The sequence below is a fragment of the Chinchilla lanigera genome, unplaced genomic scaffold, assembly GCF_000276665.1.
Source record: "Chinchilla lanigera isolate Chin_1 unplaced genomic scaffold, ChiLan1.0 scaffold00158, whole genome shotgun sequence".
NCBI classification, from domain to species: Eukaryota; Metazoa; Chordata; class Mammalia; order Rodentia; family Chinchillidae; genus Chinchilla; species Chinchilla lanigera.
Window position 1 is genome coordinate 1,186,581 of NW_004955559.1, and position 16,943 is coordinate 1,203,523.

Sequence of the window (16,943 nt, forward strand, 5' to 3'; positions counted from 1 at the left end):
CTGATGTACTGGCGGTTAAGATTTTCAACATCGTTTCTGGGAAATACAATTTGACTGATAAGTACCCCTAAAAATGCCCACATCCTAATCCCTGTGGCTGTGCTAGGTCCTATGGTGGTTAAGAGGACTTAGCAGGTATGATTAAGATTGCAACCTTGAGATGGGAAGATGACTCTGGATTACCCATATGAAACCAGTCTGATCTCCTAAATCCACAAAAGCATGGAGAAGGGCATAGCAAAACAGAAGAGAGGGGATCCTCCTGCTTCAGCCTCCAAGTGCTGGAATTACAAAAGTACTGGGTTTATACTCATGAGCCACCACACCGCGCCAACTGTATGTTTTAAACCCTGTTTGTGGAGCTTTCCTAGGTGGCGCTGATCTAATCAAGCAGAACGCCATTTACCTAGAGCTGCAGGACCCAGAGCCCGGGAATTTTCCAGGCTGTCATGTTGGCTGAAGGTGCCTTGCACACCTTACTTCCTCAAGCACAATGCTTTCTCCACAGAGCTGCCAGCCCACTGGAGATTTAATCACTCTGTAAGGATGGAATCAATCTTCCCTTTTGCTGGAGACAAGGTCTCACCTTGTCTCTAAGACAAGGGGCTGCCCTCAAACTCACTGCGATCCTCCTGCCTCAGCCTCCCAAGTGCTCAGATTACAGGCATGTGCCACCATGCCCAGGTTACAGACAAGTTTTGAAACCACCATGGAGTTGGTGGGTTGGTTGTGGAGGCTGGCTTATTTAGGATTTAGATATTGGGTTTGGGGTGGGGGGTTATGCTTACCTTGGGGGAAGCAATGGCGTTATAGAATGACAGGTTGGGTGGCTGGGGCTGCCTACTGTACACGAGGTGTGCATTCCATCCACAGAACCATAAAAAAAAGTCTTGGTGGATTGATTTGGGGGCGCCAGTTGGGATGGTTGGATTGGTCCAGACTTTAGGTTTATGGATGGGGCTGAGTGGACAGTTGGTGCTGGGCCAGTAGGAATTGTGGAGTTGTTTGGGGCTGAGTTTTTTTGTTTTGTTTTTGTCTTTTTGAGATAAGATCTCACTCTGCAGTTCAGGCTTGCCTCAAACTTGCAAGGATCCTCCTGCCTCAGCCTCCCGAGCGCTGGGATTACAGGCGTACGCCACCATGCCCGGCTGAGGCTGGGATTTATAGACTGTGGCTGAGGATGGAACTGGAACTGGGAATCAATGGGACTTTTCAACTTAGCACCCTAATTCTCACCCCACCACTCCTCCAACCCAGAGCACAGTGAACGTCACACACCCAGCTCGAACATCTTTATTGGCCCGGATGTGGGGCTGCAAACAGGCTACTCCACCCTGCGTCAGCCTCGCTGGGGCACTACGCCCTCCGCCATGAGGGAGACCAGCTCCCTACTGGACGGGCTCGGAGTCGGTGGGCGTCTTGGGTGTCTTGGAATCCACAGTCTTACTGGAGAGAAATCCGCACCTGTGCCCCGAGTCTTCGTCCCCTGAGCCCCTGAGCCGGCGCTGCGGACGCTGTCCGGCCTGGAACAGGGAGGCCACGTCCAGCAGCGCATCCTCGATGTGCTGCCCCAGCCGGTGGGAGTCCTGGAAGCAGGAACCGTCAGACCCAGGGCAAGTGGGGTTGAGCAAAGAGGGGCTGGGGGCTGGAACCGGGTCTGGGGGAGGCTGGGATGGAGTCTATCTCACCCACCGTTTTTGTGCTTGATTTTTTGCTGGAGATGTGGAAGGTGATCACATTATCCCCCATGAAGATGTAAGACACACCGTAGCCATGGTCATCCGCCTGGCGTGGGCGAGAGTAAAGGAAGCAATATCGCGCCCCCCTTCCTCCGCCACCGTACAGGAGCGCAGGTTCCCAGCCCCTCTTCCCTCAGGGCCCCGGGGCCGGGACCTCACTCCACTCACAGGCCCGAACCCGCCACCCGAGGAAACATAATCCGGGTAATTGTGGACATCAAACAGGTGCATCTGCTGAACAGGGATCTGGCTGGTGGACAGTTGCCACTGCTCCGAGTAAACCTGAGGACAGGAAAGACAGACCCGCAGGTCCGAGAGCGCTTCGCTTGGCTCCACTCTAAGCATCCCTGGAGTTTTTGACCTCTGGCTGCCAGGGTCCGCTATACTGCTACCCCGCCTCTCCGCCCCACCCCTAGTCCCGCCCCTAGACTACAGACCACGCCCCTCCATAACGCTGCTCCACCCAGGCCACGCCCCGCGTCTGACCACGCCCCTCATCCCCGCCCCCTCCTGGGCGTGCTTCATCCCGGACCCACTCCTTTTCCGACTTCACCCTCACTGCCTTCCAGTCCCTCCTTCTCCCGCGGTCCCCTGCACCCCAACCTGGGCCAGGAAGGGCGACTGCATGTGGAGGAATCGCGACACGATGTAGAGCGCGAAGAGGTGGCGGTCGACCCCCTGGCCGCTCAGGGCCGCCTTGAGCAGAGCCTGGTGCTTGTCCACCGCGGCGCGGAACAGGGCGAGGCACTGCGAGTGCTGGACCCCCGGGGTCACAGGTCATGGAAAGACAGGACTCGGGCTTACTGCTGGCCACCCCATGGCACATCGGGCTCTAAGGCAGGGACTGCCCCCCACTTCACCCAGGGGAGCCAGGCTCAGACAGCAGAGGCACTTCCCCCGGGTCACACACCAGGGCAGAACCAGGCGGGTCCCGGGGCTGTCGGAGACTGCGGGGCCCGGACTCCTTCCACCGGGGCACAGGGCCCCACAGGGCAGGGCAGGGGAGGGGGACAGGTGCACGGGGCCGCGCCCCGGAGCAGAGGTTGTGGGAACGCGGCCAAATGGGGCGAACAGAGGTCAGAAGGTGGCAGAAAGCCCGTGAGCTGCATTAGGGAATCACGGGACCCTCTGCGTGCTCCCCAGTGTCCTGTGCGACCCCGGGAAAGCACAGGGCACGCTAAGCTGGGCGATCTCTGCCTCCCCCTCATGGGCTCCTGGAAGCTGGAGACCTGGTCTTGTTTGTCCCTTGTCCCGGGTGCCCCTCAGAGCTGGCCAGTGTTTGCAAATGTATTGGTGAACCCAAGGGACGCAAGCCTCGGTGGAGGCCACACCCACTGTCTTCTCCGGGTCCTCCATGGCTCTCACAAAGTTGCAGGCCTCCCTCGTGCAAGACCGCACTGTCTCCGTGCGGCCCTCCAGGAACAAGCGAGTCATGGCCGACTCGTAAGTCAGGCAGAATTGACCCCTGTCCTGGGGGACAAGCAGAGGAGGAGCCTGTCAGCTAGGCTCAGGAAGTCCTCACAGACTCAACGCCCCCCTGTCCAGCCTCCAGCTGCCTCCTGCGCAGAAGCAATGGAGAAAGCAAGACGGCGACCCACAGGACGGTGACCAAGACGAGGCACCCAGGGCGTGGGGGCGCAGGTGCTGGGGCCCAGGGGGACTGAGGGGCTGGGAGGAGGGAACCCGACTGACCCGGAAGTGGGCCAGCTGCAGGGCCGTCTGGATGAAGCTGTCTGAGGACAGGCGGCAGTGTCTGATGAAGCTCTTGCCGAAGTGGGAGAAGGGAAAGACGTGGCAGTCCACGCTGCCAGACAAGGCCTTGGCTCCCCGCAGGGCGAGGGAGATGGAGCGATGGATCTGCCCGGCAAGGAGGGAGGGACCGCTGGGTTACAGGGGTGGGTGGGATCCGAGCTGGGAATGGGGCTGGGGGAAATGGCGGGAGGGGAGTTAGGGTGGCGTGGAATATGGGGAGAAGGGGTGGAAAGGACAGACCAGGGCCAAGACGGGGACAAGGTGGCCATGAAGATGGGATTGGGGTGGGGCTGGGCTGGGCACGGGAACCAGGTGGGGAAGGAGCCCGAGGGAGATGAGACTGACAGGGTCTGGGGAACGGGATGCGATTTGGGATGGGGGTGGAGCTGGGCGTGGGGAGGATGGGATGGGCCGGCCATGGGCACAGGGCCAGAGCTGGGGCTGGGGCTACAGGCTCTCAGTGTTTTGGTTTGCTTTGGTGGTGGGGTTGGGCTGGGGTTGACTCTGAGCTTGAACTGGGGACAGGATGAGCTCAGAGGGAAGGCCCAGACCCCGTCTCACCTGGTCTGGAAGGTCCCACTGCAGCCGCTGGGGCTGGGGCAGCGCCGGCTCAGGGTGGCCCTTACAGTGGCCGTCGGCCGTGTAGCCCAGCTGGAAGCACTCTGTGGCCAGGGTGAACTGCAGGAAGCGGAAGTGGGCGGAGCTCTTTGTGCCCTGGGCCGAGGGCTGTCACCAGGGGCCTCGGCTCAGGACACCTTTTTTGTTTTTCTTGTTCAGGGTTCCTGAGAGTGCCTCAGAATCAGAAACCCAAGGGGCTCACAGACAGGTCCTCAAGTTCATGTTCACTGAGAGCAGAGTTAATGTCCACAGCCCAGCTGGTTACTGGCCCTGGGCTTCTGTCTTTTTTTTTTTTTTTTTTTGTCTTTTTGAGACAGGGTCTCACTATGCAATGCAGGCTGGTCTCGAACTCACAATGATCCTCCTGCCTCAGCCTCCTGAGTGCTGGGATTACAGGCATGTGCTACCATGCCCAGTGCTTTTTTGTCTTTTTGAGACAGGGTCTCGCTATGCAGTTCAGGCTGGCCTTGCACTCACTTGTAGCCCAGGCTGGTCTCGAACTTGAAAAGATCCTCCTGCCTCAGCCGCCTGAGTGCTGGGATTACAGGTGTGCATCACCACGACCGGCCTTCTTCTGTCTTTTATTTGCTTTTTGTTGTTGCTGTGCTGGGGATCGAACCTGGAGTCCTGAGTACACTAGGCAAAAACCCTACCACTGCACCACATCCCCAGCCACTCAGCCTGTTACTTTTACTCTTTTTTTCTTTTTTTCAGTACTTGTGATTGAACCCAGGGCCTTCACATTGCGCTTCATCCCTGGCCCTTTTTATTTTTTTATTTTTTTCCCTTGCCCTTTATAAATTTTCTATTTTTAGAACCAGGTGTGGTGGCACACACCTGTAATCCCAACATGGGGCAGACAAGAGGATTACCAAGAGTTCAAGGCCAGCCTAAATTACATAGTGAGATCCTGTCTCAAGAAAATAAAAACAGGGGGCCGGCGATATGGCTCAGTGGCAGAGCGCCTGCCTCGCAAGCGCAAGGTGCTGAGTTCAATCCCCTGTACCAAAAAAAAAAAAAAAAAAAAAAAAAACAAAGAAAAAAAAACAAAAATTTTTTGTTTCTATTTGGAGGAAAGGTCTGGATAAATTGCCCAGGCTGGGGTCAAGCTTGTGGTCTTCCTGCTTCAGCTTGTTAGAGTGCTGGAATAACAGGCACATACCACTGTGCCCAGCTACACGTTGCCTTCAGAGTCAGCGTGCAGAATTAATATGCTAGTGTGAAGTGGTCAGAAGGGTCTGAGTTCAGCCCGAATTGAATGTCACTTAAAAATATAATCAGCCAGCTGGGCGTGGTGGCGCACCCCTGTGATCCCAGCACTCGGGAAGCTGAGGCAGAAGGATTGCTATGTGTTTGAGGTCACCCTGGGCTACAGAGTGGGTTCAACACCAACCTGAACTACATAGCGAGACCCTGGTTTAAAAAAAAAAAAAAAAAAAATCAGCCAGGCATGGGTGCACACCTGTAATCCCAGCACTTAGGAGGCTGAGGCAGGAGGATCGTTATGAGTTCGAGACCAGCCTGGGCTACAAGGTGAGCTCAAGGCCAGCCTGAACTGCATAGTGAGACCCTGTCTCAAAATTAAAAAAAAAAAAAATCAAAGGGAAAATCTCATTTTAGACATGAGAAACAGGACCAGAAAGGCCGGCGCCCACCGTAGGCTGTTCTCAAGGTCTGGAAAGGACCTTTCTTCCCTTATCTGTGCCTGGACCTACTCTGGGTCATGGAACCCGACCCCCCCAGCATGAAGGGTGGGGCCCAGTGGGGTGCAGGCAGCCTCCTCCTACTGTTTTGTTTTTATTTCCTCCTACAGTTTTGTTTTCTGATTTTTTGTTTTGTTTTTTTGACACGGAGTCTCATGTAGTCAGGTTGGCCTTGAACTTACTAGGTAGCCCAGGCTGACCTCAAACTTGGGGCAATCCTCCTGCCTCAGCCTCCTGAGTGCTGGGATTCCAGGTGTGCACCCCCAGGCACTGGCCTGCTTCCTGCTGTTGAGGAGCTAGAGAAGTAGATCCTAGAGAGGAGCTTAAAAAAGCTCCAGGCTTGGGGGTGAGCTCCGCAGTAGAGCATTTGCCCAGCACGCATGAGGCCCTGGGTTCCATGCCCCACACTGTACAAAAAGAAAAAGAAAATCCCAACTCTTTCATCTGTGGGAGGGGGAAACAAACTCAGAGGAGGGTAGTAACTCTGCCAAGTCACACAGCAAATGGAGCTGGAGGATGGCTCTTCTGTCTCCGTGGGGGGCGGGGGAGGTGGGAAGCCCTCGATGAGCAACCTGGATTCCAGTTCTCACTCTGCAACCCCTCGCTGTGTGACTCTGGGACAGCTGCCTTCCTCCTCTGAGACCCAGGTGCCCCTTCATCATCCCCGCCCCGAGTGCTTGCTGAGCCCGTTGGCCGAGAGGGTGTGCGGGGTCCGCGGCTGGGGGAGGCACCCTACCTCCCACATGTGTCCTGAGATGGGGCAGTCGGCCCACGAGTGCTCCACGCTGAGGCCCAGCTTCCCGTTGGAGAAGACAATCAGGGTGAAGGATTTGTCAAACCAGCTGTGGAGGACAGTTCAGGGGGTCACCAAAGAGTGGGGGCAGGGAGAACTTGGTGCAAGCTGTGGGACTTGCGGGGCTCAGCAAGGTGGGGAATTGGCTGGAGTCCTGGGGGCCTGGCATGGGCACCACCAGAAGCCTGGGGTCCCTAGTGCTGGCTCTGGAGGGTCTCTCAGGTGTAGCTAAGATTTGGGGATCTCCTGGTGGTTTAAGGCCTTTTGGGTGCCTGAAAGTGTGGGGCCTCTCCTGATCCTAGGAAGTCTGGGTAGTGCCGGATGGACATGGAGAAATTGCCCGTGCCCAGGCGTGGTGGCCCATGTCTGTAATCCCAGCACTCTTTGGGAGGCTGAGGCAGGAGGATCACTGCAAGTTCATGGCTAGCCTGGGCTACAAAGTGAGTTCCAGGCCAGCCTGCACTACACAGCGAGACCCTGTCTTGGGGGGAAAAAAAAGCCTCTAAGGATCTCCAAGTGTGGGGGCCCCAGGTCTGGGATCCTGGGTTTGGGGTGCCTGCAAGGAAGACCTGAGGAGTGAGTGGTCCCGGTTCTGAGTCTGAGGTCTCCAGGTTTGGGGTTCTTTATCTAGGGGTCCAAGTTTGGGATCTGGTGCCCACAGGTCTGGGGTCCCCGAATCTAGGGTGCTGAGTCTGGGTTAGGGGTCTAGGCTGTGACTCTGGAATCTAGGGACAGCAGGGTCTGGGGTCTTGCCCATTGCACACGGGTGCCCCAGGCCTGGACCTGGTTCGGGGTGCGGGTCCAGGTGGGACTCACCGGTCGTGGCCGCGGCCGGCCAGAAGGGCATGGGCATAGGCGTCCAGTGAGGCTGCGGGGTCCTCCCGGGTGAGCCCCGCGGGCTCGGGGTCCAGCGACACGAAGAAGGCGGCCCCCTCCACGGCCTCCAGGGCGTGGGCAGCGCGGGTCTTGAGCGTCTGGCGCACCTGGGCCCACGAGTCCCTGCAGGAGCGGCACCTGAGCCAGCCCGGAGCTCCAGGCCTCTCCGCGCGCCTGTCCGCCACCAGGGCACCGCCTCCCGCCCTCACCTGGGAGCGGCTGTCAGGGCCGCCAGGTGCTCCTCCTGGGGACAGGCGGGCGAGGGGTCGTCCAGGATGCGCTGAAACTGCTGCTCCAGGGCTCTCGGGGACAGCAGGCCGTGTGCGGAGTGGGTCCCCACACGGAAGAACCGGCCCCGGTGGAGGACAGCCACGTGCCGACTGTCGCGGAGGTGGCAGAGGCGGTCTAGGGGCCAGGTTGGCAGAAGCAGGAGGGCGACACGTTGTAAGGCGAAGCCCCTGTTCTGTGCCCAGAACTGTGCTCACCACCCTTGACTGTCACCTCTGGGTACCATTATTATCCCGTTAACCTTTGGTTTGGTTTTTTTTTGTTTGTTTGTTTGGTTTGGTTTTTTGAGACAGGGTCTCACTTTTGTAGTTCAGGATGGCCCTGAACACTCTATACAGTCCAAGCTGGCTTCAAAATCATGGAGATCCTCCTGCCTCAGCCTCCTCAGTGCTGGGATTACAGGTGTGCACCACTACACTTGGCTCTGGTTTTGTTTTTTGAGAAAGTGTCTTGCCATATAGTCCAGGCTGGCCTTGAACACACTATGTACCCTCGAACTCCAAGCAATCATCCTGCCTCAGCCTCCTGAGTGCTGGGATAACTGGCGTGTGCCATGCCTGGCTTATTATCCCATTTTTTTAAACTTTTTTTTTTTTGGTATTGGGAATCAAACTCAGGACCTTGTGCTTGCTAGGCAGGCACTTGTGCCGCGGAGCTATATCCCCAGCATCCCCCCCTTTTTTTTTTGGAGACAGGGTCTTGCTATGTAGTTCAGGTTGACCTGAGCTGACTGTGTAGACACTGGCCTTGAACTCACAGTGATCCTCCTGCCTCAGCCTCCCTATTATCCCTTTTTAAAGATTAGGACACTGAGGCTTGAGAGGGTAATAATTTGGCCAAGACCACACCAGAACAGCTTGGGCCCCAGCAGACCTGCTCCAGAGCACCTGCCTCTGGGGAAGAGGAAGGGGGGTCTCACCTTTCTGCACCCCTGGGACCCGCGTGGTGTTGAATATTCTCTCGTACTGGGCAGAGCACAAGGGGCGCATTCCCATCAGCAGAGTCTGCAGGAGGCCGTGGGCCCGTGAGCTGCCTTCTGGAACCCACATGAGTCCCCACACACAGGGCCACGCCTCTGACCCCGGCCCTGGAGGCATCTTACCGGGGAGATCTCCTGGCGTTTCAGCCGGTTGCGGTACAGGAGCAGGGCGTGGACGGCGTTCCCAGCGCGGGCTGCCTGCAGCGGCGTGGGTGTGACGTACAGGAAGTCCTGGGGCCAGCAGAGGGGACAGCGACATGCCTGAGCCCCCTGATGGGGGTCCTGGCCCCAAAAGAGGGCAGACATGGTGACTCAAGTGTGCTCTGGGATTCAGGACCTGGGCGGGAGTGCCCCATCTCCCGAGCGCCTGCCCCTGGCCTTGGGGTGTGGCAGCCCCGGCCCTCCCAGCCCCTTCTACCCTCACCATCAGGTAATAGTTGCTGTTCACCATCAGCGAGCTGCGTGAGCGCAGATACACGAAGTCTTCCCACCAGTCGCTGACCTGAGAGTGGGGTGGGAGACACACACGATGCCGTCTTGATGGGGAGGGAGAGTGGGATGGGGGGCACCAACTCTCCTGTGTCACAGGGCCGGGGAGATACCTCAGTGGTAAAGTGCCTGCCTGGCAAGCAGAAGGTGGATCTCAAGGAAGGAGGCTGCTGTGATCAGTAACTAGCAAAACCTAGAAGTCCATGGATCAGGGATCAGTTAATTAAACCATGTTACACTCAGGTCAGGGAATATTACACAGCTGATAAAAGGACCATCCATGTTTGCTGACACACAGTGAGTATGGAGACATATTTTTCAGTGAAAAGGACGAAGAGCCCAAGAAAATATGTGGAGTGTGTGTGTGTGTGTATGTGTGACTGGAGATCAGACCACTGAGCTACATCCCCAGCACCCCTCTCTACCTTTTATATTTTGATTTTTTTTTTTCTGGTACCGGGAATCGAACTCACGACCTTGCACTTGCCAGGCAGGCGCTGTGCTGCTGAGCTAAATCCCCAGCCCCAACCTTTTATATTTTGAGACAGAGTTTTGTTTTGTTTCTTTTTTTTTTTTTTTTTTTTTTTTTTTTTTTTTTTTTTTTACCAGGAATTAAACTCAGGACCTTGTGATTGCCAGGCAGGCATTTTGCCACTGAGCTATCTCCTGTTTGTTTTTTTTGTTTGTTTGTTTTTTGTTTTTTTCTGGTACCGGGAATTGAACTCCTGACCTTGCGCTTGCCAGGCAGGCGCTTGTGCCGCTGAGCTAAATCCCCAGCCCCTCATTTTGTTTTTTGAGGCAGGGTCTCACTAGGTAATTCAGGCTGGCCACATTGGCTTCTGGAATAGCAGCTGTTGGTGCTGCCCGGGACAGCCCACCCAGCCCGGCGCTGCCTGCCCACTGGGGGCTACTTTATTCAATGCACGAGTGACACAACGCCAACTTCTGGGTGTCCTGTGGATTTAGGAAAACATCTGGAGGATGCACAGGGCACTTTGAAGAGAGGGGACAGAACAGCAGTCCTGCAAGGTGTAGAGCCTGGGACCAAGGTGACATGCTGAGTCTCCCGGTCGAGTAGGACATACAGCTCACCGCCAGGGTCTGCAAGGTCTGCCACAGCCTCGGGCAGCAGACAGGAAGCAACTGCAGGCGCTCCTCGGACCCGCGGGTGCTCGTGCATTTCATAGCCCTGCTGGAGCCCTCTGTGTGGCTCAAAAGAAGCCAGGCTGGGATGGGGAATATTAACCAGAACCTTCCGGGTCATGGGAGCTCCATGTCAATCAGAAATCAATCTTTGGGACAACAGAAAGCACAGAAAGCCACAGTAGAGCCTCTGAGGGCTCAGCAAAAAGCCTAAACTCTCCAGAGGTGAGAAGAGCCTAGCACTTGGAGGCTGAGGCAGGAGCACCACCAAGAGTTGAGGCCAGCCTAAACTACATAGCAAGAACCTGTCTCAAACCCCGAAAAGCGGCAACAGCCACAGAAATTGCAGGGGTTAACCGTCCACACTGGACGCGCGGGGAGAGGCTGCAGGGCACCAAGTGAAAACTGCTGCTTCTAGACGAATAATTCAGAAAGGTAGAAACCAACCTCATAAAAGTCAAAGAATTAATAGAAGTGTACAGAGCCTAAAAAAGGGGCTTTATGAAGAGTTATGGTTAGGGTCCTTTTTAAAAATACTCAAGAGCCAGGTGTGGTGGTGCCTACATCTGTAATCCTGGCATTCAGGAGGCTGAGGCAGGAGGATTGTTGTGAGTTCGAGACCAGCCTGGGCTACAAAGTGAGCTCAAGGCCAGCCTGAACTGCACAGTGAGACCTTGTCTCAACAAGACAAAAAAACTAAAAAAAGTCAAGTGTTGGATGTAGTTATTAATAGGGCTGTCTATGCCAGTTCTACCTATCTATCATCTATCTATCTATCTACCTATTATTATTATTATTATTATTATTTTAAAGAGTAAAAGAAGGACAACATAGCAATAGGGGGATTCACCGAATTACAGACAAAGTGGTAGGACATTATCAATGGTTGTTATTTTACCTATTGGTATCTTCAAGAATATTGTTTTGTTTTTTGAAGCAGTGTCTTGCTATGTAACCCAGGCTGGCCTTGAATACACTGAGATCCTTCTGCCTCAGCCTCCCAAGTGCTGGATTATAAGTGTGGGCCATCACACCTGGCTATACCAGTTCTTATGTTAATTATTCTTGCTTTCACTTGTGTTTTTTGTTTTTTTCTTTTTGAGACAGTCTAGCTGTGTAGTCTAGGCTGGTCTTGAGCTCACTTTGTAGCCCAGGCTGGTCTCGAACTCACAGTGATCCTCCTGCCTCAGCCTCCTGAGTGCTGGGATTACAGACGTGCACCTCCACACCCAGCCTGCTTGCACTTGTGGATCTTGTTTATTAACAAAGTTCTCCTGATCTTTTCTTCCAGATTTCAAGCACTGTTTCACTACAGACCTCCAAGTCTCCTGGGGAAATCAACAGCTCCCAACCAACCCCCAAGTCTTCATGCCCCCTCCAGATTAGTTAGGGGAGGATCCTGTGATCCTCATGCAGGTGGGGGCTTCGTCCATACTCAGCCTCAGCTGGTCACTCTGTGCCCCCAGGCATGCACAAAACCAAAAGTATATGGCCCTGGGTCTGGCATGGTGTTGCATGCTCTAATCCCAGCATCTGGGAGGCTGAGGCAGGAGGATCGCCAAGAGTTCAAGACCAGCCTGGGCTACAGTGAGTTCAAGGCCAGACTGGAATACATAGGGAGACCCTATCTCTTTTTGGGGTTTTTTGTTTTGTTTTGTTTTGTTTCCCGGTACCAGGAATCAAACTCACGACCTTGCGCATGCCAGGCAAGTGCTGTGCCGCTGAGCTAAATCCCCAGCCCTGGGAGACCCTGTCTCAAAAAACAAACAAAGTACCTGGATTTGGCCTTTGTCCAACCTCATCCACTGCATCTCTGACCCCCTCCTGTGGGACCTGGATGCCATGAAATTTGCTCTAAAAACCTCATATGGTCAAAATCTCCTTCTCCTGGTGAGTGGTCTGAGTCAGAGACCCAATACCTGCCCCTCCCCGGCTGTGAGTTCCTCTCACTGGGCCACACCCACTCTGTGGAGGGTACTTTCATCTTCAATAAATTTTTCTGGCACCCCTTCTGCACGTTCTGCCCAGTCCTCAGGACACCAAGAATGTGCAAATGAGTCCTCCAAGGCCCTCCAGCTGGCGGCAGTCTCATCAATTGCTAAGTTCTCCAGGCTGGGCACAAACTTGCAGTCTTTCTGTCTCAGCCTCCCAGAGTGCTGGGATTACAGGTGTGCTCCACCATTCCCACCTCTGATGTTGAATTCTTTTTTTTTTTTTTTTTTTTTGTCTTTTTGACATAGGATCTCGCTATGCAGTTCAGACTGGCCTTGAGTTCACTTTGTAGCCCAGGCTGGTCTTGAACTTGTAACAATCCTCCTGCCTCAGCCTCCCAAGCACTGGGATTACAGATGTGCGCCACCACGCCCAGCCTGAATTTTTAAATACTACTATAATGCAACAGACAGCCAAAATGTGGTCTGTCCATGGAACAGTGTTATTTAACCATATAAAGGAAAAAAGAATTGTTTTGTGGTGCTGGGCCTTAAACCCAGGGCCTAAATTTGCTAAGCATGCCCTCTACCACTGAGCTGGGATTACAGGCGTGCACCACCACGCCCGGCTGATCATAGATATTCATATAGAGACTGACCAGTTTCCTTATGGATGATGGAAAGAGAAAGGATTACAGTGAAGTGCTGGGAGGGGACTTGGATGTTTCTAGATGTTCTCTTATTTCTATGTCATGAGCCCTCCTAGAATCTTTGAGAACATACGTATGTTTACACCTCCATGTCTATGGCAGCCGACACTTCAGTCTCAGAATGTACTGTGTCTTTTAGAACAATCTAGACGCTTCCAGCAAGTGCTGGAAAAGCTCTGCCCTCGGAGGTGGTGGCTCCGCGCGTCTCTGTGTACACAAAGCTTGCTCTGGCCCTACGCGTGCAGCGCGTGAGGCTGGCCAGTCCGGATTTGGGTGACTCACGGACGCCCTCTGTGCCTCAGTTTCCGAGGTGAGTTCCCCTGAGTGGGGTCAAGGGCCTAGCTCCTGAACTCCGAAGGGAAGCCCCCGTGGGGAAGCCGTCCTTGAGCAGGAAACGTTGCACAGCACGTGAAACCCTGGTTGTAACCTTGGCGAGCTGGGGGCGGAGCGCAGTACTGGGGCATCTGGGGCGGAGCGATGAGCCCAGGGGCGGGGCCAGTTCCTCAGGCAGGGGGCGGAACTCGTTTATTGGCATGTTGGGGTTCCAATGGTGGCCATGCCTGGGGCTGTGGGCGTGGCGTGGGGGCGGGACTCACGTAGTTGGCCGCCCACCAGGACTTGAGCTGCAGGTACCACTGCAGCAGCGACGCCTGCAGCTTCAGGAACTCCTGCGCCAGCCCCGCGGTCCAGTCGAAGTCCTCGTCCGAGAGGACGGGTCGGACGGACTCCAGGTACTGCATGCGGGGAGGGCGGAAGGGGGCGTCACCCCGCGCCCGCACGCCCGCCGACCCCCCGCTCCTCCCGGGCCCGGCCCACCTTGCGCACTGTGTCCTGCACCGAGGGCACGGGCTGGCGAGGCAGGGCGCGCTGGTAGCTGAAGAGCATCGGGCGGCGGCCGGAGAAGATGCGAACCAGGGCCTGCGGGGACCACCGGTCACGGTCACCGAGACTCTCACCGGGACAAATGTAAAGCAACGGGGTGGGTGAGGGCTGACCACAGAGGGAAGGGGACGGCGACCTGAGAGGGGACCCATAGAGGAGACGGAAACCCAGAGAGGTGGGGACAGAGACCTGGAGAGAGGGCGACAGAGACGCAGAGGGACAGAGAGGTGCCTGGTCGCTCAGCCCGCGGACCTCACGTACCAGCCAGGTCTTGGTGGCCGAGGACATGGCTCCGTGGGGCTCGAGCAGCCAGCCGTGGTAGGAGAGAAGCAGCCTCAAGGCCACGTGAAGCGTGAAGATCAGGGCACCCCACAAACACAAGGCAAACAGCGCAGCCGCAAGGAGGCCCCGGAGCCTGTGGTGCTGACCCCCACTGGCAAGAGAAAAGGAGGATGGACCTGAGTGTGGTATCCCACGCCTGTAATCCCAGCACTCAGGAGGCTGAGGCAGGGGGATCTCCCTGAGTTTGAGGCCAACCTGGGCTACACAGTGAATTCAAAGGCAACCTGCACTAATTGGGTACAGCAGAGATCGATTTTCACACCTTTCCTAATGATATCAGCAACCATAATAATGATTACATAACTGGAGACTGGTAGAGCTCATACTTCTAGCTTGTTACTGTCCATCTTAACAAGAAGCTGCCAGGACAGAAAACAGACAGAAGAAAGGAAGTCACCTCCTCTTTCCTGATGCCATACCTTTATTAATCTGACCCAAAGTAAGTTTCAGAGGTTACTTTTCTTTGGCAGACACAGCACACTGATAGAGAAACTAAACTGGTAGGAGAAGGATTAGGGAGGTACTGGACAGATGTGGGGGACCTCACCAGTCTGGCAGTAGCTCTTTAATCTTCTCCATCAGTCCCAGGGAAGGGTCCAGCTGGAGGAAGCAGGCAAGCTGGATGGCACTGAAGAGGAAGAGCCAGCTGAGGGGGCTGGCGGGGAGCACGCCGCTGAGAAGGTCGTTCTGTGGGCAGGAGAGGGCGTCTGTTCAGTCACAGGTCCCCCCACTGAGCGCGACGCTTTTCCCAGGTAGTACTGACACACTGATGTGGGCTGGGCCCTGGGCTGGCTGCTGCGGAACGAGCAGGGCAGACAGAGCCGGTCCTGCCCCAGCAGTCAGCCCAGGAAGAGGGGGCGCTCCTGACAGGTATTTTTTTTTCCAGTTACTGGGGACAGAACCCAGGACTTTCACGCCGAGCTATATCCCCAGCTGTTTTCTAGTCTCTGTTTTGAGGCAGGGCCTCACTAAGTTGCCCAGGCTAGGCTCTAACTTACAGTCCTCCTGCCCCAGCCTCCCAGAATATTGGGATGACAGGTCTGGCCACCGTGGCTGGGTCAGCCACAATCCTGATGGAGGCCCAGAGGATCTGGGGCAAGGGGCACCTTGTTTAGAAGCAGGGGTGGACAGGGAGAGGCGAGGCCAGTGCCACAAGAAGGGGCTGGGGACAGACGACTCAGCAGTGGGGCATTAGCCCGGCATGTGTGAGGCTTGGGTTCTGCCCAAGAAAAACAGGGTAGAGGACTGAGTTCTAGAAACTGGGGAGGCAGCCGGAAGTGATGGTGCACGCCTATAACCGCGGTACTAGGGAGGCTGAGGCAGGAGGATCATTGTGAGTTTGAGGCCAACCTGGGCTACATAGTGAGTTCAAGGCCACCCTGAACTGCATACCATGACCTTGTCTCAAAAGAGAAAAAAAGGAAAAGAAATTGGGAAGGAGTAACGCGCAGGGCTGGGGTAGCTCGGGTCCAGAATGAGTGTAAGAGATGAAGGAGGTGCTCACAGGTGAGAACCCCACAATGAGCCACAGAGAAATGCAGAAGGGGTCCTGGAAGGGGACAGCCAGATTCCCAGAGAGGGTGACAGTCGGTCATGAACTGGCCGGAGGCGTCTGGAAAGCAGGGGGCTGCATTTCCGGAAGGAAACCGAGCAGCGGTCCTCACCCACAAGCGCGAGAGATGCCTTTTCCAGGACCGAAGCCCTGAGAGGTAGATGTCCTGCAGCACCGGGCCCCTGAGCGCCACGGCGGCCCCGTCGGAGGTCAGCAAAGGCACAAAGCCCACGGCCTGGCGCGCTTCTGCCATGTCATACGGGGACCCTGGGGGAACGGGTCACTCCCTCAGACCCCCCGGTTCCCACCCCAAACCTCCTCTTCCCGAGGACGAGGGGTCCAGGCTCCAGCCACTCTCCACCAACCCGGGAATACAGCACCCACTCCCCGCCCACCTAAGCCCCTGCAGCGTCTTGAGGGTCCTGGTCAGAGACCCCGAAGTATTGGGGAAGGGGTCTCAACTGGGAACCTCTGACGGATCACTCGCAGGAACCCCGTTAGCTGCCATGGGGAGAACCCAGTGCCCAGGGTGTGCCCTCACCCCCAGGAATGTCTCAAGCTGCGGGGTGCCTGAGGGGTGGGCTGTGAGTTGTTCTGTCTCCCATAAAGACATCAGAGACCCTTATGAAAGGAACACCTGCCGGACGTGGACTTTGTCCACCCCATTTCCGCTTCCCATCCCAGGATGGGGGTGAGGGGGGGTTCTATAAATTATTACATCCTGGGCGGCCCCTCCCCCGCCCAGCTGGGGGGGGGGTGCGGGCGGGAGCGCCCTACTGCGCATGCCCCACAGCTGGGATGCTGAGGCCGGGAGCCGCGGGAGGAGGCCAAGTGATGGAGAAGCTGCCGGGCCAGCCCGACGGAGCCCCTCACCCGCATCAGCCTGGCCCGCGGCCCGTACTTACTCTAGGTCAGGCGTCTGCAGATCGGATCCTGGAACCAAAGGCCTCGTACACCCCCCTTGCCTGATTTTGAGCTCAGGACCCAAGTCTTTCGCTTGCATATGTCTAAGAAGGACGAGTCCACCACTTGGCCGACTGGCCCCCCGAGTTCTGGCCACCCCAAGACCATCCGGCATCCAGAAGCCCCGATTTCTGTGGCGTGAGCCTAACCGGGTATTCAGCTCCTCGGCTGCATCGCCGCCCC

At 56.0% G+C, this 16,943-nt stretch overlaps 1 protein-coding gene across 6 annotated transcripts; it reads right to left on the reverse strand.

Moving 5' to 3' along the window:
* Positions 1-1,277: 1,277 nt before the first annotated feature.
* Positions 1,278-16,943, reverse strand: Cpt1c (carnitine palmitoyltransferase 1C). 6 transcript variants are annotated; one of them, XM_005412846.1, is made up of 19 exons: positions 16,703-16,943; positions 15,910-16,064; positions 14,793-14,932; positions 14,165-14,336; positions 13,838-13,939; positions 13,618-13,755; positions 9,173-9,250; positions 8,872-8,979; positions 8,689-8,773; positions 7,691-7,886; positions 7,422-7,604; positions 6,549-6,654; positions 4,053-4,169; positions 3,432-3,596; positions 3,075-3,209; positions 2,343-2,495; positions 1,908-2,021; positions 1,693-1,785; positions 1,278-1,586 (listed from the first exon to the last, which is right to left on the reverse strand). In XM_005412846.1, the coding sequence occupies exons 2-19, from the start codon at positions 16,048-16,050 to the stop codon at positions 1,389-1,391; spliced, it is 2,424 nt and encodes an 807-aa protein (XP_005412903.1). In that variant the 5' UTR covers positions 16,051-16,064; positions 16,703-16,943; the 3' UTR covers positions 1,278-1,388. The 6 variants fall into 6 exon arrangements, with proteins under 6 accessions (XP_005412903.1, XP_013364426.1, XP_013364428.1 ...); XM_013508972.1 differs by having other exon boundaries at positions 8,872-9,030; XM_013508974.1 differs by lacking the exon at positions 15,910-16,064 and having other exon boundaries at positions 8,872-9,030.